At 44.3% G+C, this 24885-nt stretch overlaps 1 protein-coding gene across 2 annotated transcripts in view; it reads right to left on the bottom strand.

The window, feature by feature from the left end:
* Window positions 1-24885, bottom strand: part of LOC147445672 (uncharacterized) — a 90542-nt gene that overhangs the window by 20530 nt on the left and 45127 nt on the right. For both annotated transcript variants that reach the window (XR_015189798.1, XM_086525120.1), the window contains 2 exons: window positions 3100-3227; window positions 2714-2939 (listed from right to left, as the gene is read on the bottom strand). Coding sequence is in view for 1 of the 2 variants with exons in the window: in XM_086525120.1 (XP_086381246.1) it covers window positions 2714-2939; window positions 3100-3227 (354 nt within the window). In the remaining variant the exon portion in view is untranslated. The remainder of the gene's footprint in view (window positions 1-2713; window positions 2940-3099; window positions 3228-24885) is intronic.

Consider the following 24885-nt stretch of genomic DNA (forward strand, 5'->3'; position numbering starts at 1 on the left):
GAGTTGTGGGCATCTGTGGGAGGACTTGCGTCATAGACCCTGACCCAGCAGCTCTTGAGACTGGACACTGGAGGCTTTGGGCTTGGGAGTGCTGTCCACTGGCACGAGTACAGTGGGATCCTAGTGAGTGGCTATGGAGGGACCCCTTCTCTTCTGTAGACCACCCAGGAGTCCCCTTCTTTCAGTACACTGTTCGGCTTGGACGGCATATACTAGCAGCACAGAGAGAGGCCCTCCCCGCTGCAGCAAGTCATTGGCAGGAGGAGGGTCTCACCGTCGAGTTCTTGGCAGACTTTTGGGAGAGGTTATGGGACTCCAGACAGCCGAGGCGAGTCACCTTGTTTCAATGGCTGGTCGCACATAGAGCCACAGCAGTAGTCTCTCGGCCACATGTGCAGCTTGTGACCATTTGGTGAAGAGTCAGCGTCACTGTCTTTGGGACTGTCCCTCGGCCCAGCAGGTGTGGCTACGAGTTCTTCGACTGATGCCTGCTCTCTCCACGGCTCGACAGTACACTTGGGGGGCAGCGGCTTGGTCCACCCTCACGAGCCCGGCACTTCAGTTTGAGCTATCTTCCACCAGCAGGATGATAGTGATGCAGGGGGGACATCCTACACTCCAGCCTGCTACAGAGCTTACTCCACAGGAGTGGTGCAGTGAGAGAGAGGAGTGTTGGGAGCTCATCAGTGGCCTGACACTTTGGTTCATCTGGCGGGCCCGCTGTTTCCGCATCTTTGAGGCTCGCCCTGTGCCACCAGCAGATACTGTTCGTGACTTTTGGCTAGAGCTGATCCATACTCTCAGAGGACAGCTTGAGGGACTACAGGGCAGCTCCGACCGCATGCGCGAGCGCCGCGAGGCTTTCCTTCGACTCTGGCGCCCTGGGCCTTTCTACACCATAGTCCAGGGGGTGCTCAGATGGCACTACTGCCCACCTGTGTGGTTCTTCCCTCCTCCCATCTCTTGATTTAGCCTCATTGTATATATGTTGTTTTTTCATTGGGAGAGTCTCCCCATCATGCTTGTTGTAGCCCTCTCTTGCAGAGGTGGTTGTAGCCCTATGGGCAGTTTTCATTAACTAATAGAAGGATCTTTTTCTCGGAAAAAAAAATATATATTTATTCATCCTATCCGCTTTGAAGATCGTGTCGAGACCGAAGCATGATAGGCAAATTCAGATTACTCAGTCTGAATGTGGCTAAGTGTCTCTCTATTGTCAACCTCGCGCTCTCCCAATAACTAGTCTCTTGGAAACTCCTGAAGTTGTCGGCGTATGCAACTCAAACGGTCCTATAACTCTTGCTCCCTGTTGAACAAGACTCGTTGCTGCTCTGCAGCTATCTGTCTACAAGATTCGAAAGACGCGGTGATACATGTACCCAGATGGGACGCGAGATCTACAGAACCAGTACGTGTCCAAACATCTTCAATCAACTGAGACAATGAAGGTTCATTTAACACCAAGTCATGTATGTGCGATCCTCATCTAAGCATAGAGGAAGTCACAAATCTCGAATAGAAAGAAACTGGGGCATGATCAAAGAGCATTGAGGTAGGCCAAATCGTAACTATCCCACCATGAGATGCTGCCCAAGGGCCCACATAAAATCTATCTAGTCACTTGAGCAGACAACCGGACTACCTTCGAAAACCCCACGAAAACTACAATGACTATGGAGTGCGAGCCATAGATGAAGTATGCCAGGCATCTATACCGGAAACTGCAAAAAGAAATCTCTGTCAAGCATCTCACTCACACGGTGCTACATATTGTATATAGATGGGGGCTAATTGACACGCCAATCCTCAGTGGTCTCTACATTGTTGAAATCACCGCCAACAACCCACGAATCCATAGTAGGCAATGCATTTACAATCTACTGTCAAAACTCGGCTCTCGCTTGAGTTGAAGTGGGGGTATGGATGCACATCACACCAACCAGGGTATCATCAATCTCTAAAGTAATCCACATCGCTCTGCCATGTACTAAAGTACCTTGGTCATGTACACAATGGCGCCAACGGTGTCACACGAAAATGCATACACCACTACTAGAATATTGTTGTTCGATCGTAGTTTCCCAAAATATAAGAGAATCCCGAGGTAACAAATTGCCACATCTACGATAACTGTCTATACTAATTACTTGTGCTCCTGCACAAGGAGCATATCCACATGTCGGTCTACATGGGAATGCAAATCTCTACGAAGCAAATTCTGTCTGGGACCATTGATGATAGTGTGATGCAAGCCATTGACATTCCAAGTGACAATATGTAAATCCATGTGTCAACCATTGATGAGTCTAGAAACTCGAAGGCATACATCAACCGTGTCAACGGCTACAAGATTGTTGATCAATGAAAAGCTTAATCCCTGGCCAAAGCCGTGGGACAAGAGCCAATGGAAGCGCATTTTCATCATGTGGTAGTGAACCTAGCAGTTGTCCTGGGACAAAGGAGCGAGCAACTATGAACCAAGAACCAAAGTAATCAGACGAGCATCCCAATGTGGAGACTACTATCGAGTCCAACCGTACTTGCATGGTGCAAGGGATCGGGGTGGTATGGTCCTAGACAAAACCAGTGGTAAAGTATCGATTTGTCCTATAGGTCGACTTTGACCTAAAAGGACGTTAATAGAACTTTCTTTCTTTCTTTGTTCTTTCTCTTTCTTACACAGCCAAGAACACATACATGAGCACAAACTTACATAGTTTGCATATTGGTTCGACTTTGCGACCCAGCTTTCGTAATCTTTGCACCTCTTCTTCTGTTAAGCCATCTGGAGCTCGCTGAATAAGCTTGGGATAAACAGGTGTGGCTGGCTTCCAAAGCATAAGAGGAATATAGGGACGGTCTTTGTAGTTGTAATTACGTCCTCGAAACAAATAGAAGACACCACCTGTTTGATAGATGACTTTTCCCCCAGTTTTGTCCTGTTCACCAAAATGAAACCTTTCACCAACATGCTTAAATATAAAACTCAGTAGACTGCTAAATTGAAAGAACAAAAGAGCAAACTATACTTCAAAAACAGTTCAATAAAATTGAAGTAGTTCACATTATTCAACACAATGATAACGAGTAAGAAAAGACCTCAATGTGGAACTTCACATTGTCCATGTCAATTGTTGGCACACCCTTACACCTTATTCGGCATACTCGTCTTCTTTTCCAGTGCGAATGAATCAAGTCCAGCATATTATGAGTCAACCCATCCCTACCTGTAAAGGTTCTCAACATGAGTTCTTGCTTGACACCAACCAAAAACACCAAGAGGCAAACAACTACAAATTAAGGACATTCTACGGGTTACAGACTTGAATAAGTACAAACCATTCACAAAGCGTAGCTCATAAAGGAGCTGTGGATGACATGTTCAAATAGAACTCTGGTATAATTTTGGGCAATGCACAGTAAAAAATATGTTCAACAATAAAAGAAGGCAGCACTCAAAGATTAAATGAAATACCTAGATGAATTCAAGCAAAGCCCAGATTAACCCACAAAGGAAAGTGCAGCAAGTCATAGACTCCTAGTAGGTGGTACACATTTTAAAAAGGGAATTGGAGGAGAATCTTGGGAGATCTGCGACGCTCGACTGCATGGAGAACTCTCTAACTCTCTCTCTCTCTCTCTCTCTCTCTCTCTCTCTCTCTCTCTCTCTCTCTCTCTCTCTCTCTCTCTCTCTCTCTCTCTCTCTCTCTCTCTCTCTCTCTCTCTCTCTCTCTCTCTCTCTCTCTCTCTCGCTAGGAGTCGCCTCTCTCTCTATCTCTCTTTTTTTAGAAAGATCTTTCGCGAGGGAGGGGTTTGTCTTTCTCTCCGTGAGGCAAGGCCTCTCTGCGTCAAGCCTCTACCTTGGCTGGACCTGGGAGCAATGTTGGCGAGGTTCATGCCCATTCTCTCTCGGTCTCTATCATGCAGGTATTGGGGATTACATGCAGACAAAGGAGCAATGGAGAATGGGTGGGGAAGGGAAAGCACTGCGAAGGCGCGGTCGAGAGAGGAAAGGTTGGGAGGAATCTCTTGAGAAATGCATTTTTTTAAAAGAGGGGCCAGTAGGCTCCACCATATATAGTGTACACTAAATGCTATAACATCAGCAATAGCGTCAGCAGTGCCTGATAGCAAATGTAGACCTCGCAAACGCACCACGACTGCAACACCTAGTATATAGTGGGTTTTTTTGTTCAAGGCAAACAGTCCTATACACAATGGCAAGCCTGGTTTTTGAAGAGTGGAAGGAGTCTTCCTTGCAAATCCTTTGAAAGCACCAGCTCAAAAAAAATAATTGGGTTGATTAAATGAGAAAACAAAGCTTTGATACCAATGTCACGTGCAACAAAATCAAGAGATCGGTAGAATCTAGCAATCACATCATTACAATACTTTTTGTTAACTTTGCATTAGTGAACAAGACTTTGTGTAAATGATGTTTTCTTAGTTTTGTTCTTTCTGCAAAACATCGGAAAGGGAACAGGGCTCGCTTTTGAGAGAGAGAGAGAGAGAGAGAGAGAGAGAGAGAGAGAGAGAGGCTATATTTTCGCAAAGATATGTGTGTGTAGGTGTATGTGTGTGTGTTTGTGTGTGTGTGTGAGAGAGAGAGAGAGAGAGAGAGAGAGAGAGAAATGAAATGAAATGTAATATTAACGTCTTCAAAGGCCAAAATAAACTATGAGACCAAAAGGTTACATGTGGTGAATCTAATACCACGTCTGGGTAAAAAAGTACAAAGAACTGAAAAGAAAATAGTGGGTAGGGGTGGGGTGAAAGCTGATATAATGGAGCTCTCTGACAGTAGAGACATCATGTACATACACATCAGTATCCAAAACGCTATAGAGGTTCAATGTCCTCCAAGGTAAGCACTCTGTTAGCTCCTATGTCGTGCCAGTATGGTATGGATCCTCTGTCGCAATCTACGTCGATGTCGAGAAGGCCCCCTCATTCATGGGCGACGGGACCGCCCCAACTCTATCACCCGATCAAGCTGTATGCCTCTGGCGCGCCTATGCTTTGGGGGCTGCTCGAACTCCTCTTTCTGTGACTGAAAGAAATCTGTAATCTGCCGCTGTCGCTGGATCTCTCTCATTGTGCCCCTCTTCAAGAGGTCCTCTTAGAGCATACGATAGAAATATATTTAATAGGTTAGTTAATTTGGTTTCTAGTAGTTGTTGTGTTCATGTTCCTTACGTTAGTGTAAAAAGTATAGTGAGTGTCGGTCAATGCAATGTTGGCCGATTGCACTTGTTACTTACAACTTGTGTGATCATATGCTTAATCTTGGTATCGGCAAATTCTTTTGTGGAAAGTATCCATTCCAGCTCACCTAGCAAAATTTCCCTATCACAATGCTCTAAACATTATTCGAAATGATACTATACGAGCCAAGAGTGTCTCTTCTAGGATGGCTCGAGAGGCATTTCGCCTACAATGCTTGTGTCACTTCCTGGCGCATCCAGAATATTTGCTTCTTGTGAATCCAACACTAACCGTTCAAATGTGCACATATTCATGAAGAAAATAAATAAATCAGAATTGTACAAAGATAACAGAAAGCAACTGTTGATAGGTCTTGGGCAATGTCCACAATTTGACCAGTCAACTCAATTTTGGGCCAAATTACCAATTAATGAGGACGCACTGGTTATTGCCCTGTGACCCTCCTTTACCCACATTTATTGGGTCATGGGTGGAATATGGGAAGTTGGGCAGCTCTGAATCTCCCATATATGTAGGAGAGGGGGCTGTCACAAACTGGCGACATGGCTAGCCCCGAGCACACATAGACCCGCAGGTCCCAAATTATGCGCAGACAGGCTGACACGTGGCAATGTACGGACATCCGGAATTCGCAGCGCAATCTGCACTGACAGTGCTGACGTGGCGTTTCCATACGAAAATTGCGTAAAAAGCGTTGGCTGATTTACGGCAGCTCTTTTGAGATTATAAGCTTTCGAATTTAGAGATTTTGGGGCTCAGCTTTTGGGGCATCCCTTGTACTTATAAATTAGTGGGCAAGGCCTCACATCTCAGAGAATCCGGACGCAAAGTCTAAGAGTGAGCACCTGCCTACTCCTTGTACTTTGAACTCAGATTAATACAAAAAGAAATATTGAAAGGGGCGCCAGTCTTTGGGGCCAATATCTCTGGGCACAGAACTACGCCGGGCCATGTCAATTTTGTGAACTATTTTGAAGTGAATCTCTGTTGTGTTGCGGTAGAATCTTGACTTGGGGTGTCCATGTAAGGTGCAACGGAAGTGAATGTTGAACTTTGCTCAAGATGAGTGCTCCGAACTGTGCTCAAGGGTTCCTTTTACTTACGGAAGGGAGAGCCTTCCATTCCTTTAGTGAGAGAGTGCAATGGACACAAACAAAGTGGTGAACACTGTGAATGAAGGTGCTGAGACTCAGAGATAGAGAGAGAAGAATACGACACCAGAATGTTGTCAAAACCCTCCTCCGAAGGCTTCACTCTCTATGGCGAGAGCGGTCTACTATTGATTGCACAAATCTCTACAATGCTTGGACTTGCCGACGATGAGGACAATGAGGAGACGGGCTGAAATCTGAAAACGCTAAGGGCTGAAATCTGCAAATCTTTATTTGCTGAATTCTAACTCTATGTTGGTGATGACGGTGATGACGACGATGCGACGGCGACGCACTGAAAACGCAGATGCTGAAATCTGCGTTTTCCGGGCTGAAACTGCAAACTTCGGTGGATCTGACCGTGCGGCGAGGATCTTTTGCGGGAAGGTGAGATCTGCGAGGTTTGGGACTTCTACTGATGTATCTGACTGCTGAAAACTGAAAACGCTGGTGCAATTTGTGTTCTTGTCGTGGAGAATCTGCAAAATGCTAGGCTGTCATGCTGATGCAAAAACGCTAGGGCTGAATGTTGTGCAGATGCAAAAACGATAGGTGTCCTGCTGTTATCTGCTACTGTCGAGGCTGATCTGCCATGCAAAAACGTCAGGGCCTGCTGTTGATGGCTGAAAACGTTGGGTTTTCTGATTAAAAACGCCAGGCTTGCCGCCGGGAAGGTCTTGCTGAGAAGGTGCCTGTTGAACAAGGTGTTCTTGCTGCCTCTTCTGCCCAAAAGTGCTAGCGCTAGGGTTTCTTCTATACTTGCTTATCAAAATTGCCCTACCTAGTTCCCAACAAAAGTCACTTAAAAATAATAAGTGAAAATTGGCTAAAATGGGGAAAATAGGTCTATGCACAGTAACAATGCTCCTGATGGGTTCTCATGGACATCTGATGATCATGCTGTGAACAACCAGAGGATATGCATGTACTCTAAGTCCCTGGTCATGCACAGTCTACAAACAGACTAACAAAGGTGTCAAAACACTTCCTAGGCTAGACTGACTGAACTAGACTGAACCCTTGTCATGAAGTAGAGCAAAGGAAGGTTCTTCTCATCCGATCCTTTTTGCAACGCACACAGCTATTTGGCTAGAATCATCGAGGCCCAACCTCGAACTTATTAGCCACTCCCACCTTTCATACATCGCGCATCGGACACGCTCCCATCTTCATCGCTCTGTCTTACAGGGCGTAAAGCCATAAAGAATCCCAGATTACACATGGGTTCTCGTGAAGAATCTGACAGAGATGACACCTCTTAGTAGCAAGGCAAAGAAAAGTTGAAAATCCGGTGCGAGAACTAAAGAAAAGAATGAAGATTTGGGCAAATTTTTTTTTTTTTTGGACAAGTTTGCCAGAAAGGAGTACAAATGTCAACTGCGGATTGACATATGTGTGAATAGATTGATTAAGTACTCCATGGACCCGAGATTGGCGAAACACCTGAAGAATCACCCGATTGATAAGATTTACTCGAGATGGCGTGTGGCCATTGCTTCTCTCAGGTAGGGAGGAAAGCAGAAAAGACAGACAAGTGCAGAAAAGCGGAACCTGTACTCGCAGAAAGACATGGACAAATACTCTTGAAAAGAAGCACTTCTATAGAGCCAACCAATATGACTTCCTCGAAGACAAGAGCAAGAAAACAAAAGAATTTAAAGAAGGTGGACAATCGATTAAATTTGAATCCTTTTCTGGGTTCCGAGATGCTCCAAGGGCTTTGGCCTTCATTCCGCAGTTTAACATAGCCTTCTTTGGAGGGTACTACTCAGAGCACTCCAAGATTAGGAGGGTTGCATCTTTCTTCAAAGGCAATGCTCGAACATGGTGGTCCACTCTTCTTCTGAGGAAGGAAGCTCCAGTTAAATGGGTTGAAATTCAAAAGGCTTTTTATTTCTTCTTGGCTGACTCGGGAGTACGAATGAGATATACGAACCGCTTGGAATCATCTTTGGATGACCAAGGGAGATTCTCTAAACGCTTATTGCGAGAGATTTTGGAGCTCTTTTCTACCAGCCTCTTCATTTAAGAAGGTCTCGTTTAAAGAACAGATTGAGCGGCTTTGCTGCGGACTTCCTACAAAGATCCAAGACTACTGCTTGGAACAAATGCGAATGGGTCATGCGAATGGGGTTTTACGATACATTCGGGCAATTTGACTTACCCCATTGATGAGATCTTGACTCCGAGAAACCCAACAGACTTCTAATAATGAAAGTAGAAAGAGAGAGAGTTCCCAAGAAAAAAAATTCACGACCTGGGCTCACTCTTCGAGAGAGAGCCAACTACATCAAAGAGGGGAAGTGTTTTGGATGTGGGCAACATGGGCACATCTCCGTGAAGTGCCCTAAAAAGGCGCAGCAAGAACAGAATGAAGACAAGCCAAAAAGTTCGAGAGCAGTGAGGAACGTGGCAAAAAAGGCAAGATGAAAGCACGGTTAGTTCCAGATTGCATGGGTATTGATCCAAGCACGATTGATGAAAGTACATAACTTTGTCGAGCTTGGGGCAAAGTGAAAGATCAAGAAGTCCTGATTTTCTTTGATGGAGGAGCCAAGTCCAATTTCATTGCACCTGAATTGGCGGTGCGGTTCGAAATCACATTCGATCGGATGGGACCAGAAGCAGAGGCAGTTTCTAGCATCACTGACAAATGAAAAGGGCCAAAAAATCGTACTAGATGTGAAATTGAAGGGCGAATCTGTCCCTATTGTATCGGCTTCGACCCTTTCTAAATTAATGAAATCCAGGCGCTTTGTTTACTCGATCTATTTGAAAGAGTTAGATGATGAACACAGGACGAATATGTCTGAACTTAATAAAGAACGCCAAGATTTTCTCCACTCTCATGCCGATTGCTTTTTTGAGGGCCTGCCAGGCGAGTTGCCACAATCTTGTCCTGAGGATCATACTATTGATCTGATACCTGGAAGCACTCCACCGAACCGGCCACCTTACTGTGTGAGCCGAGCCTAGAATGAAGAGGAATATGAACCAAGTGAAAGACCTCTTGGAAAAGAGTCTTATCCAGCCGAGTACTTCCCCCTACTACTCTCCGATGTTGTTGGTTTTAAAGAAAGACAGATCTTGGAGAGTGTGCATTGATTATAGAGCTCTCAATAAAATCACCACCAAGAACAGATTTCCAATTCCGAGGATCGATGATATTCTTGACAAATTACAGGGATCCTCTTGTTTCAGCAGGATCAATTTGAAAAGCGGATATCACCAGATCCGAATCATGCCGGAAGATGTCTACAAGACAGCTTTTTGTACGAGCTTCGGTTTATATGAATTTTTGGTGATGCCTTTTGGCCTTACCAAAGCTCCATCAACTTTTAACCGAATGATGGATAGGATTTTCACAAAGTACAGATCTTCTGTTGACACTTTCTTTGATGACATTATAGTCTTCTCCAAGGATGAGGCAGAATGTGTCTACATTCTACTACAGGTCTTTCAGGCATTGCGAGATCACAAGTTAGTAATCAATGCCAACAAGAGTGGATTTTTCTTATCGGAGATACACTTTTTGGAACACATCGTCTCAGTAGCAGGAGTACAAATGGACCTGTCACACAAGAATACAGAAGCAAAAACTTACTTTTAATTGTACTTCAAATACTCAAGAGAATTAGAGAGAGAGAGAGAGAGAGAGAGAGAGAGAGAGAGAGAGAGAGAGAGAGAGAGAAAGCTTGACACTTCATTGGGGACCAGAAGATGGGCTGGTCCCTCTCCATAAAGAGATTATCTTTATTACTAAGGGAGAATCTTTACAAGCACAAGAACGGGGCAATTGCCCGTCCTCTATTCTTTCTTTTCTGCTTCTGACTCAGAGAGTGCGAAAGCTACTCTCTGAATACTGAGAGGATTTTCCCTCTGCTATGAGATTTTGGGTAGCTCTCGAACAAAACTCAATGGAAGCTCTCGAAAATGAGAGTCTACCTTCCGCTAACTGAGTCCCTTTATGCATAATCATTCCTGCAACAAAAACAAGGGAGAAACACGCAAAATGCACGCACATATGCTTGCTGTAATTTTCTGCACATAACCTGAAAATGTTACCTGAGCACCTTCCAAAGCCGAAATAGAGACCTTTTTCGCGATGAAACCGCACCAAACTTTGTGTATGCGTAGTGTAGGTAGAGAAGAACTAGATTCTATGTGTATTTTGCTGAAATTCACCCTAAAAGAGATGATTAGGGGCTGAAAACAGAGAATTTACAGCCACCACACTCTACGAAGAGAGTGCCCGCTGCAACTTCTAGCGATGAAACTTTACCAAAAGCTGGCTATGGCTATGAGAACCCTTGTTCTAGACAATGGGAGCACGAGGCCACCACATATGTCGCAAGGGCTACTCTTAAGCTTCCATGGAGAGCTCCAATGCGTAGAGCATACTCACAATAGGGGGGGTAGGAGCACTGCCAACACTGAGAAGTGGGGGAGGGGGGCCTCTTATCAAGCCAGCAAGAAGAGGGGGCGCTAGGAAGAGAGAATACCCGATTTCCCAATCACTAGGGCTTCAGGGTATTTTCTGCTAGAGTCTCCCTGAGGTGCACTGGCCCAAACTTGGGCGCACCTGAGGTCCCAGAGCTACTAGATCTATTCTGATGTGCACACAATTAATTAGATAATTATTTTCTCGTAAATGCATTATTTATTTACAAGGTCTGACATAGTTACATCCCTCTTTGTTCTACACAGTTGACCTCAACTGTAGAGCGTAAACATAACTGTGCAAGATGTCTGGGTAGTCCTTAAGATCGGACTCAGTCATCCACTTTGCATCTAAAGGGGTGTAATTCTTAAACTTAACTAAATACTTTCGATGTAGGGTCCCCGACTTTAGTTGTCTCTCAGAGTGGTGTATTATCTGTTCAGGTTGAAGGATTTCCCCAGTCTCTTCGACTTCTGGAGGATCTTCTTGTACTAGCGCCACTGGAGGAGGTCCAACATATGGTCGAAGGAGACTTACATGAAAAGCATTATGGATGCGCCAGTGAATAGGCAAATCCAATCTAAAAGTCACGTCATTGACTTTATCTGTAATTTTGAAAAGGCCGTAAAATCTATGGGAAAGCTTGACAACTTTCCCTTTTCCGACCCGCTTTTTCAATCTAGCTTTCTCAAAGCAAAGCAGGACATATTGTCCTTTTTTAAGATTGAGATTCCTTCTGTGCTTGTCTGCTTTTCTCTTCTGTTTCTCTTGAGTACGTAAAATTGCTTGCTTTACTTGTGGATAGGCAATATCAATAGTGCGCACAAATTCATCAGTTGAAGAATGGATGGTATTATTATACGCAAACTCAACTATCGGTAAGTACTGTTCCCATTCGGATTGTCGTTCCGAAACATAGAACTTGAGGAGGTCTAAAACAGTGGCATTAGCGATTTCGCTTTGACCATCTGTTTGAGGATGATAAGCTAATGAAAAATCAAGCATAGTTCCCAAGTTTTCAAACAATGCCTGTCAAAATAGACTAGTCATGCGAGTATCTCTATCGCTGACAATAGTCTTTGGCAATCCATGGTGTTTAAAAATCTGAGCTAGAAATATTCTAGCCATGTGATCAGCTTTGATCGTCTTCTTTACTGGAAGGAAATGTGCTTGTTTACTGAATATGTCTACTATAGTCCAGATTGCATCATTTCCATTCTTGGATCTAGGAAGATCCGTAATAAAATCCATGGCAATACTTTCCCATGGCGTGTGAGGCACAGGGAGTGGCTAAAGCTTGCCATAAACTTTATGTCTGTCATATTTACTTTTTGGCAGACTAAACACTCACGTACATGTTTTTCAATGTCCGCACGGAGTATTGGCCAAAAGAAATACCTTTCGAGGGCACTAGTGGTAGCAGCAATTCCCCGATGCCCGGCATAAGGAGAATTATGTGCTTCATCCATCACATTCTGTCGTAAGGGCTGAGCTATGCATATTGCTTGTTGATGATAGAGCGTATTATCCCTAATGGAATAAGGTGGCCTTGACTGACCAACTTGAAGATCTGCCCAAATTGTAGCGAAGTCCGGATCTTGAGGATACATCTCACTGAGAGATTCTAGTTTCTCATGATAAATTGTTGTTAGTGCATTGATCTTTGGACGCCTGGAGAGAGCATCTGCAACTGCATTCTTCGTTCTACGAGTGTGTTAAATTTGAAAATGAAACATTGAAAGAAAGTTGGTCCATCTCATCTGCTTTTCTGATAACTTTCTCTGTGTGAGAAAGTAGCGAAGACTTTGATGATCTGTCTTGATAATAAAATCAGCTCCTAACAGATAGTGTTTCCAAATGGAAAGAGCATGAATTACTGCAATTAGCTCTTTCTCGTATATGGAAACATGCAACTCTACATCTTTAAGGCGCCGACTTTCGTAGGCTATGGCGTGACCCTCTTGGTTCAAAACTGCTCCTACACAATCTCCAGATGCATTGTAATATACCTCGAAAGGTTTGCGAAGATCAGGGACGGTGAGAACAAGTCCGTGACTGAGTAGATACTTAAGCTTTTCAAAAGCTTGCCTTTGTCCAGACCCCCAATGGAATGGAATCCGCTTCTTTGTCAGGTCGTATAGGTGACTTGCTATAGCGGTAAAGGCTCGAATGAGACGCCGATAATAGGAACAGAGGCCGAGGAAACTTCGTACATCATGTACTGTAGTTGGTGTAGCCATTCTACAACTGATTGAATCTTATCACGGTCCATTCTCACCTAGTTGTGAGATACTATATGGCCCGAATAGTGGATTTCTTTTAAAAAGAACTCGCTCTTCTTAGCATTCACAAATAATTTGTGTTTGCGTAATTCTTCAAACACTAATGCGAGATGCTTATAGTGTTATGTCTTCGGTCTCTGAGAAGATTAAGACGTCATCGAAGAAAACGCCTGTAAAGCTTCTATATGAGTGGAAGATTCTATCCATCATTCTGTTGAGTGTGGCTGGTGCATTAGTGAGTCCTAAAGGCATCACTAAGAATTCATGCAACCCGAAGGTTGTTCTAAATGAAGTCTTATGCACATCCTGAGGAGCTATGCGGATTTGATGATAACCGCTCTTCAAGTCTATACGACTAAAGACACTTGTTCCTTGTAACTTATCAAGAATGTCATCACTCCGAGGGATTGAAAATCGATTCTTGATGGTGATCTTGTTTAGAGATCTATAGTCTATGCACATGCAGAATGTGCCATCCTTTTTCTGTACTAGCAAGACAGGTAAATAATATGGAGAAGTACTAGGCCTTATTAAGCCCTTCTCCAAAAGTTCGTTAGCCTGCTTGAGAATTTCCTCTTGCTGCATTAGACTAACTCGATAAGGGGGCTGATTTGGAGGAGAACTTCCTGGGATCAAATCAATCGTATGATCCTTAGGTCGAGGAGGTGGGAGTTCATTTGGAAGTTCATCTGCGAAACAATCTTTAAAACTGTCTAATAACTTAAGTCTTTTTTGCTCTAAAGAGGAAGAAAGTTGTGAAGCAGACACATCTCTCTCTCTTGCAAAAATCAAGTACGCTGAAACACACTTTTTCATTACTTTCTTGATGGCAATGTGATTGGCGATAGGGATACGCCAATCACCAGCATCTGCGAGTACAAGATATTCTTTCCTTTATGTTCAAAGGATAAAGTTTTCTGAACATAATCAAGAATGGGATGCATCTTGTAGTGCCAAGGCATTCCCAAGATAGCATCACACCCTTCAAGTGAAGCTAGTAAGAAAGACTCTTGATCTTTGTAGTTGTCGACCTTTAAATTCAGCTTCCCTATGATTGGAGTAGAGTTAGAGTTCTGCCCTTTGAAAGTAGATTGTGCTTGAATAGAAACTCCAAAACGGTTGGGCTGTAAATTCAGATCATCGGCAAACTTTGTAGAGATGAAGTTGTCTGTACTGCCAGGGTCAAACAAAATAAGGGTGCGTTAGTTGTTGATGCTACCCCATGCTTTCAGAAGAGCTCTTTCTTTTCCATCCTTGGTTGTATTTCCTTGTACATCTGGGACTGCATTGGAAGAGGGTGGTTGCGAAGTTTTGGTAGGACAATCACCCTTCATATGTCCAACTTGTCCACACTTGAAACATCTTCCTTCGCTGATGTACGTTCTCAATTCAGCAGGAGAGAGATATCTCCCTTTCTTGGGCTAATTTGGCTTTGCTTCTGCGGTTCTTTTCTTCTTTTGAGAAGAAGAAGTAGAGGTAGGCTGCTCATGGAAAGCCTTCTGCTTGGCATGATAGGTGCTTTGCTCCATCTTCCTTGGAGTACCCTTGTCATGTATTCCATCAGCTATGCGAGTTGATTCCATAAGTATCTGCAAGTTACCCCGAGGGTAAAGCTTCATAGCCTTTTGCAAGGCTTCATGTAGTCCTGCGCATCTTCTCCAAATCGTCAATCTTCTTGAATGGAGTGACTTTCAAGAGAACGTCCCAAAACCTATCCACATAGCGTGGAACAATTTCGTTCTCTGACTGTGAGAGTCGATCCCATTCTTTCTTGACCTCTTCCTCATAGTCTAGAGGAAGGAATTGTGCGTAAAACTCCTTCTTGAAAACACTACCACCAACTGTTGGCGGCGCCTTTCAAGTACATACTGACATGGCGAAGCTTGGATCTTTCTTTAAAATTCCCTTCTGCAAATGCAACTTCAAATTGGCAGATGAAAGCCAAAGTTGTCATTATCACGCCGTCCATTGTAGGTGTCGAATTTCACATCTTTGTCTCCCGACTTAAATGTTTTCTGTCTGTGGTGTTTCTTCTTATGGTGCTCCTTCTTTGTATGCTTAGACTCCTTGTGGACAAGAGTCCTTTCCCTTGAATGCACTTCTTGCTGCGACGGATCGTCAAGACACATGTCTTCCGGAGCGACTGTGTCATCCAGATTCTTCATGAAAGAGAATTGAGGAAAATCAGGAGGATCCTGCTCTTAAACCTTTGGATTAAACCGCACATGACGTTCTGGATGTTTCCTCTGCCTCTCGTGCATGTGGGAGGTTCCAATTAAAGGATCTTTCCTTGTTTCTGGAGCCTTTGGGTTCTGTGGGATTTCTCCCGACCCCATCGACACTTTCTCCTTCCCTTTAGAGAATCTTTTGGACTTCTGAATGGGAGAGAGCTTTTTGCAACTCTACCACCTGTTGTTGAAGGAGAGAACTTATCTCGCGTCCTCCCATTTCTGCAGTCTGCCAAGAGTCGTCAATCCCTTAAGGAAGAGAGATATGACCTTGCTCTGATACCACTGTCACAAGAATACGGAAGCGAAAACTGACTTTTAATTGTACGTCAAATACTCAAGAGAATTACAGAGAGAGAGAGAGAAAGCTTGACACTTCATTGAGGACCAGAAGATGGGCTGGTCCCCCCCCCATAAAGAGATTATCTTTATTACTAAGGGAGAATCTTTACAAGCACAGGAACGGGGCAATTGCCCGTCCTCTATTCTTTCTTTTCTGCTTCTAACTGAGAGAGTGCGACAGCTACTCTCTGAATACTGAGAGGATTTTCCCTCTGCTATGAGATTTTGGGTAGCTCTTGAAAACGAGAGTCTATCTTTCCCAAAACTCAACGGAAGCTCTCGAAAATGAGTCTACCTCCCGCTAACTGAGTCCCTTTATGCATAATCATTCCTGCAACAAAAACAAGGGAGAAACACGCAAAATGCACGCACATATGCTTACTGTAATTTTCTGCACATAACCTGAAAATGTTACCTGAGCACCTTCCAAAGCCGAAATAGAGACCTTTTTCGCGATTGAATCGCACCAAACTTTGTGTATGCGTAGTGTAAGTAGAGAAGAACTAGATTCTATGTGTATTTTGCTGAAATCCACCCTAAAAGAGATGATTAGGGGCTGAAAACAGAGAATTTATAGCCACTACACTCTACGAGGAGAGTACCCGCTGCAACTTCTCCGGATAAAACTTTACCGAAAGCTGGCTATGGCTATGAGAACCCTTGTTCTAGATAATGGGAGCACGAGGCCACCACATATGTCACAAGGGCTGCTCTCAAGCTTCCATGGAGAGCTCCAATGCGTAGAGCATACTCACAATAGGGGGGGTAGGAGCACTACCAACACTGAGAAGTAGGGGAGGGGGGCCTCTTATCAAGCCAGCAAGAAGAGGGGGCACTAGGAAGAGAGAGAGGGTGAGAGTGAGAGTGAGAGGGTTAGTTTGCATTGGTTTCACAAACTATTGATGAAATGTGCAAATTAAACCACAACTGCACACATAGATGCAACCAATGAAAATGTTACCTGCTCTCCAGCACAATGCCGTACCAGCACTGCTCTAGCATTACCTGTTCGCACTTGTCCGGTCATTTGGTCCGGCATAAACAATTTAAATTGACTTATCCTAAGGCCGTAAAATAATTCAGGCCTTAGGGTTATTATTCTAAGAACCCCATCTCATTCCTGTGCTTGCACTAGCGCGTATAATTTTCTGAGCCTGAAATCTGAGGCTACTATCTACCCCTTCATTGAAGACCCGATTTCCCAATCACTAGGGCTTCAGGGTATTTTCTGCTAGTGTCTCCCTGAGGTGCACTGGCCCAAACTTGGGCGCACCTGAGGCCTCAGAACTGCTAGATCTATTCTGATGTGCACACAACTAATTAGATAATTCTTTTCTCGTAAATACATTAATTATTTACAAGGTCTGACATAGTTACAAGACCCGTCCAAGATTGAGACTATACCTGATTGGCCCGATTTGAAGAATGTACATGAAGTTAGAAGCTTCTTGGACTTATGTTCTTACTATCGGCGGTTCATTCGAAAGTTTGCATACGTCGCTTCCCCTTTGCATATTCTGACACAAAAAGGAGTCCCTTTCTCTCGTGGGGACCCACAGAGGTGATTGTCTTGCAGACTTTGAAAGAAAAATTGACTACGGGACCAATTTTGACTTTGCCGGATTTGCAAAAGTCATTAGAAGTATATTGTGATGCTTGTGGTCGTAGTCTGGGTGCGGTCTTAATGCAAGAAGGCCATGTCATTGCCTATGAGAGCCGATTGTTTTAAAGGCCGGAATTGATAGCATAGATTTATGAGAGAGAGCTTTTGGCATTTATCCATGCTCTTACTCAGTGGCGACATTACCTACTTGGAGCCGATTTTAAGGTGTTCACTGATCATCAGAGTTTACGCTACTTCTTGTCACAAAAGCAGCTTTCGAAAAAGCAGATGTGGGGGGCTAACATCTTGTCACGGTTTCACTACCAAATTGTCCATGTACAGGGACAGAAGAACTTGGTGGCAAATGCTTTGTCCCGGAAGCCGTTAGTCTTGGCTATTTCCGCGATTCACCAAGAAGCTTAGAGGACATGGTCGATCAGTACGCTACACATCAAGATTTTTTCGATGTATTCATACAAATACAGAATGGAGAGGTAGTAGCGGGATATTCCATACGGGATCGCTACTTAATGAAGAAAACGATGTTGTGCGTTACACAACCGTTGCGGGAAAAGGTTCTAACCGAATGCCATTGTCCACCATTTACAGGTCACCGCGGCATTGATACCACCTTGAAAGGTGTGGAGCGTTACTTCTTGTGGCCGAGACTCAAGAAGGATGTGGACGATTTTGTACGCAGTTGCTTGGTATGCCAGAAGGTCAAGTTTGACAAGCATAAAGCACAGGGATTGTTACAGCCTTTACCCATTCCCGGGAAAGTATTGCTATGGATTTCATTTTTTATCTCCCGAAGACAAAAAGTGGGCACGATGGTATCTGGACTATTATTGACAGATTTAGCAAGCAAGCTCATTTCATTCCAGTGAAGAAAACAGTCAAGCAGGATCATTTAGCGAGACTGCTCATTGCCTAGATATTCAAATTACATGGCATGCCTGAGACAATAGTCTCTGACGGAGATCCCCGATTCACGAGTTTGTTTCGGAAGGCTATTTGGGAGAACATTGGCACACGGTTGCAATTCTCGTCATCTTTCCACCCATAGACAGATGGGCAATCTGAGATTGCAAATTCAGTCGTATTGGATTTATTGAAGTCTTACATTTCTGATCAGAAGACTCAATAGGAAAAGTTTTTGCCCTTGGTGGAATTTGCCTATAATGACACGATCCACTCTTCGATGGGGAAGGCGCCATTTGAGATTATTGAAGGTGCTATGAAGGTTCCACCCTTCCTTAGCACGAAAGATAAGATTTGTGAAGCCGATACACAAGGGACTTGGACACTGCTTTTGCCAAGGTCCGGGAGGGCTTTAGCGAAATCTCAGGAAAGACACAAAAAGGCAACAGATCGACACCGTCGCTATTTGAAATTAAAGGAAGACGATTGGGTGCTCTTACGTTTCGAGAAGGCACGCCTAAAAATAAAAGGGAAAAGAGAGGCTTTTTCCAAAGCTTAGCATGAGATACTATGGACCTTTCCAGATAAAAGAAAAGATAAATGATGTCTCCTTTAGACTGAAGCAGCCCAATACTTGGAAGATTCACAATGCTTTTCATGTGAGTCTCTTGAAGCCTTTTAAAGGCGATGTGCCCGATGATGGGAAGCCAGATGAGCAACCCGAAGTGGACGAAAGCGAGGAGATACTCGTTCCAAAACAGACATTGGCACATAAAGATAGAAAAATTAAAGGTAAAGTGATTAGGTGGTTCTTGGTTAAATTCAAGAACTATCCTGCACTGGATGCGAAGTGGATGGAGGAGGAGAAGGACCTAGCAGATACTCCTCAGATTGTGGAACTTTACCTTGAAGCATTCGGTTTAGCATAGTCTACTCCGATAAAACCCCGATTTCAGCATGGGTGAATCTAGTGCAGCGGGCTTGCACAAGAGGGGAGTTGCTCCGCTCCTTTGTCAATAGATTACCCTGATTTTTTATATAGAGTCACTGACGTCCCTTTGGGTTTCAGGGATACTGGTGGGCTGACAATATTCTGTTGTATGACTTTATGAACTGGAATTCCCGAAAATGAAAATGATATTGATTGATTTGTACTTGACTTGTTTGAGTGCAAGAACTGCAAGACGAAATGACTGCAGCATTTCGGTTTCATAAATCTCTACAGACATGATTGCAATATGGATTAGTTAATCGGGCATCTGTGAGGTCCCAATTGGATCTAGATGTGATTACTAAATACATTGCCGATTAACCATGGTCTGAGATTTGGAATGAATTTGAATGTGATTTTGTCATGTGATGTCCACTGATGTGATTGTCCGTTGGTACATGTGCTAGATGTGTTGTGCCTAGTGCGCTGGTACTAACAATCAGTGTCTGCTAAGAAAGTTTATGGCCTTTGTCTGTTTTGCAAGCGTAATCGAGGGCGATTACAATTCTTTCAAGAGGGGGGTATATCACAAACTGGCGACGTGGCTAGCCCCGGAGACACAAACCCGCAGGTCCCGGATTATGCGCCGACAGGCTGACACGTGGCAGTGTACGGACCCCCGGAATTCGCGGCGCAATCTGCACTGACAGTGCTAACGTGGCATTTCTGTACGAAAATTGCATAAAAAGCGCTGGCTGATTTACAGCAGCTTTTGGGACAGTTGCTTTTGAGATTATAAGCTTTTGAATTTAGAGATTTTGGGGCTCTGCTTTTGGGCCATCCCTTGTACTTAGAAATTAGTGGGGAGGGCCTCACTTCTCAAAGCATCTGGACACAGAGTCTGAGAGTGAGCACCTGCCTACTCTCTTGTACTTTGAACTCGGACTAAAACAAAAAGAAATACAGAAAGGGGGGCCACTCTTTGGGGCCAATACCTCTGGGCACGGAACTACGCCGGGCCGTGTCAATTTTGTGAACTGTTTTGAAGTGAATCTCTATTGTGTCGCGGTAGAATCTTGACTTAGGGTGTCGAAGTTTGTTACATGGGCGCCCTCTTATAGATCACCTTGTGCAAGCCCTTATACCTTCTTATTAATAGAAATTGCCCTTAGGGCTTGTGCATCTTTCTCTCCTCTCTTTCTCACATTTTTCTCTCCCCCTCTCCTATCTCAGTGTTTCGTACTCTTGAGTCTTGTGGCCCTTCACAGTGGTATCAAAGCCGCGGCTTGGCATGCATTGAGGAGCACAACTTTGGGCTGATCTGGCTGTTGTTTTTCAGCGGGCAGTAGGGCGACTTGTGTCTGCAGTTTCATCGCCGAGACTTCATTCGCACCGGCATTTTTTGCCTCCAGAGGGGGCTACCGGTGCTTTGGTACAATTCTGCAATGGAGCTCAGCATAGTTCAGCCGGGAGTGGTAGAAGTAGTGCCGCTGCATTTTCAGCCAGAAATTGAATGAGATTGCGACTGTGTGTTCACAGCAAGAGGGGCTCATATGTAGCGGTTTGTGCCCAGACCCCAGTACCCTCAAGTATTTCAGCCAGCCCACAGGAAGCTTTTGAGCGGCAGAGGGGTACTAATCTTGGAGCCTATTTCAGCCCGGTCCATCTGTCATTTTGTTAAGCACGATGGAGATCTTTTCATGAGAAGCTAATTGCTGTCACAAAGTGATGATGTGGCAAGCCCGACCAAGCAAAGAGAGAACCAGATGTACAGCCTCTTGGACAACGGACCGATAACCATGTCGAGATTCGCACCACAAACTGCAGTTTGACATGGTAGTCCATACGACAGCTGATGTGGCAGCTTTTCGGCATCGGTTATGAAAGTGGTTGATAGTGAGAGCTTTTGGGTGCCATATTTTTAGCAATGGAAGTTTTCCTCTTGGTTCTTGTATTTGTTGCTGATTTACTACCTCGCTAGTGGCTTGTCGGCTACAGTGGTATTAGAGCTTCAGTCGATTCTTTTTCTACGACGGAGCCGTTCCGACCTTTTGCAGCACACACCATGGATTCTAACAGTGAATCCAACAAAAAACGTGCGGGCAACCAGGCAACAGTGCAAAAAGATTTCAACCGGGATTCAATGACAAGTTGAAAGCTCAACTTAATGGTCTCTGCCGGAGGATCCAAATCTTGCAGATTTTAGGCGACGGATGCAAGTTGAATCCTGTGCCAGTCGACTTTTAAAGTATACAAAAGATCCTCAATATGCAAAATTCATACAGGATCAACCGCTGCCTGAAGTTTACGAGAGACAGCAAAAGGTTGCAAATCCAAATCTCAAGTCACTCATGAAGGTTAAATCAAGTCCAAAAGCAAAAAAGAAATGTACTCTTTCTTCTAGAAGTTGCCATAACACTTGTCATCAGCAAACCTCGGTTGCATTGTCAGGGTACCATTGGTCATCATGGATTATCAAGCTAGGAAATTCCATTTAAAGAATAATAAGGGTAGAGATGTCAAAACTTAGAGGCGAGTTAGTCCCTCTTGAATCAACTTCGGCCGTTTCAAAATTAATGGCATCACGTCCTTTTGTTTACTCGATCTTTCTAAATAATATGGAGGAAACTAAGGACTCAAGTTTAACATAGCTAGAGTCAAAGCGTTAAAAGTTTCCTTCAAGCTCATGCCGATTATTTCTCGAAGGGATTGCTTGGCGAGTTGTTACAGGCTTGGACACTCCAAGCGAGAAATCAATATTAACACATAAACAAAAACTACAAAATCACTGAACAAAAAGAGAGAGAGAGAGAGAGAGAGAGAGAGAGACTTGACACGGCACGGCGGAGTTTCAATCCAAGACGCACTGGCCCCAAAGACTAGCGCCCCTTCAGTATTTCTTTATTATTGCTCTTCGCAGAGTACAACTCCGGAGGGTCCAACTCTCTCCGAGACTCTGGGTCAAGATGCTCTGCCGAAGAGTGGCCCTCTGGGCTCTTTTAAACTTACAAGGGATGCCCAAAAACAGAGCCCAAAAGCATCAGGTCTAAAAGCACCCAAAAGCTTCTTGTGTAAGGTGCAACGGAAGTGAATGTTGAACTTTGCTCAAGATGAGTGCTCCGAACTGTGCTCAAGGGTTCGTTTTACTTACGGAAGGGAGAACCTTCCGTTCCTTTAGTGAGAGAGTGCAATGGACACAAACAAAGTGGTGAACACTGTGAATGAAGGTGCATGAGAATATCCTCGGAGATTCTTGAAGAAGGTAGATGCATAACTATAGACGAAGTTGAAGCATTGAAGGAGCTATAGATGACTTTGTGTCGCTTTCGGCGCAGCCCAAAGAAGCAAGCGTTGCAGACCTTTATGAAGTTCAAGTACCGCACGACCCACACATCGGAGTGGGCCGGCGAAGAGTCCCTTCCAGGATTCCGGATGCTATTGGCGATCTCCCTCGACGCCATACACTTCGGTACCAGTACCTCACTTTGAAAAGGAGGGGATGTCATGTGACACATCCAACCCTATGTGTCCGTGGACAAGCTACAGCATGATCACGGTTCAGTCAGTCCAGTCAGTCTAGATTAGAAGTGATATGGCACTTTTGTGAGTCTATTCGTAGACCGTCCATGCCCAGTCACTTAGTGTAGATGCATATCCTCTGGTTGCACACAGCATGATCATCAGTATTCCAATCAGAATCCATCAAATTCCATCAAGGGAATTTTCCAGTGCATTTAGCCTATTTTACCTATTTTTGGCATTTTTCACTCATTAATTTAAGTGACTTTCCAACAAAAGTAGGTAGGGCAATTTTGCTAAGTTTGTATATAAGCAAACTAGAGCTAGCACTATTTGGCAGAAGAGGAAACAAGAGCCAAGCTCAGCAGGCAACTTCTCAACAGGACCTTGGGGGTTTCCCCCACCAAGCAAGAAGACCATCGCCAGAAGACCCCTTCCACTAGCGTTTTTGGAACTACACCAACCTGACGTTTTGCATCAGCACCATCGCCGGCAAGTCACAACATATAGCGTTTTTGCATCAACATCCTCGCTAGCAGAAACATCAACCTAGCGTTTTTTTTCAACTTCAGCCTCTAGCGTTTTTGGTCCCAGATTTAGCGTTTTCAGATTCAGCAAGGCAGCGTTTTTCATCATCAGAAGACCCGTAAGATCGGCCCTAAAGCGTAGTAGATTCAGCCCGAAAAGACCATCAGTTTTCAGCCTTTAGGAACCTCTGTTTTCAGCCCTAAACCTGCAGAATTTCAGCGACAAAGAACCACAAAAACAGCCCCAAAAATACGCGTTTTTGGACCCACAGCGGATTTCAGCTCATAGCGTTTTTGGACAGCAGTAGAAAGATTGCAGATTTCAGCCCTTAGGTCGACTTCGTCATTACCGTCGTCATCGTCGACATAGCCTAGACTTGCATCAGTCTCATGCATACCATTTGTACCTGATTGTGCAATCATAAGTAGACCAATCTCGCCGACGAGAGTGGGGCCTTCGGAGGAGGGTTTTACAACGTCTTTGGTGTCGTATCTCTCTTCTCTCTCTATCTCTCAGTCTCATACACTTGCACGCACAGTGTCCATTCACTTTGTTTGTGATCATAGCACTCTCTCATTAAGAACGGAAGATCTATCTTCCATAAGAACAAAAGGAACCTTGAGCACAGTTCGGAGCACTCATCTTGAGCAAACCACAAACATTCATTCCGCTGCAGATGAGTGCTCCGAACTATGCTCAAGGGTACCTTTTACTTACGGAAGGGAGAGCCTTCCGTTCCTCTCCCTTCCGTTCCTTCCGTTCCTTTAGTGAGAGAGAGCAACAGACACAAACAAAGTGGTGAATAGTGTGAATGAAGGTGCATGAGACTGAGAGATAGAGAGAGAAGAATACGACACCAGAATGTTGTCAAACCCTCCTTCGAAAGCCCCACTCTCTATGGCGAGAGTGGTCTACTATTGATTGCACAAATCTCTACAATGCTTTTAACTTGCCGATGATGTCGACGACGATGAGGACGACGACGAGACGGGATGAAATTTGAAAATACCAAGGACTGAAATCGGCAAATCTTTATCTACTGAATTTTGACTCTATGTCGGTGACGATGTCGATGACGACGATGCAACGACAACACGTTGCAAACGCAGATGTTGAAATCTACGTTTTCCGGGCTGAATGTAGCAGACTTGGACACTCCAAGTCAAGAATCAATCACGACAGCACCAAATAACCACTTCAAAACGGTTCATAGTTCACAATAGATTTGCACTGGCCCGGCGGAGTTCCGTGCCTAGAGATATTGGCCCCAAAGACTGGCGCCCCTTTCAGTATTTCTTTATGTATTAATCACTTCAAAGTACAAGAGAGTAGTTCGGGTTTCATCCTCAGACTCTGCATCCAGATGCTCTGCAAAGTGTGAACCCTCACCACTTATTTAAAGTTTACAAGGGTTGCCAAAAGCAGAGCCCCAAAAGCTTAAAAATAAAGCAGAAGCTCTTCTCTCTCTCTCAATCTCTCTTGAGTTGTAAAAATGAAGCAAAGTATTCTCTCTCTCTCTCTCTTTCTCATACTTGCGTAGAGAAAAAGCCAAAATCTGCCGCAACCCTGCTTTTGCGCCGCAATTTACGAAAACAGGACACGTCATCATATCAGCGCATTTCCAAGATTTCAGCTTGTTGCCCTAGGGTTAGGGTTAGGGTTTTTGGCAGTCTTTAGGGTTTGCAGAATTTAGGGTTAGGGTTAGGATTAGGG

The sequence above is a fragment of the Adiantum capillus-veneris genome, chromosome 12 (genome assembly GCF_014529385.1).
Source record: "Adiantum capillus-veneris isolate H3 chromosome 12, ASM1452938v2, whole genome shotgun sequence".
NCBI classification, from domain to species: Eukaryota; Viridiplantae; Streptophyta; class Polypodiopsida; order Polypodiales; family Pteridaceae; genus Adiantum; species Adiantum capillus-veneris.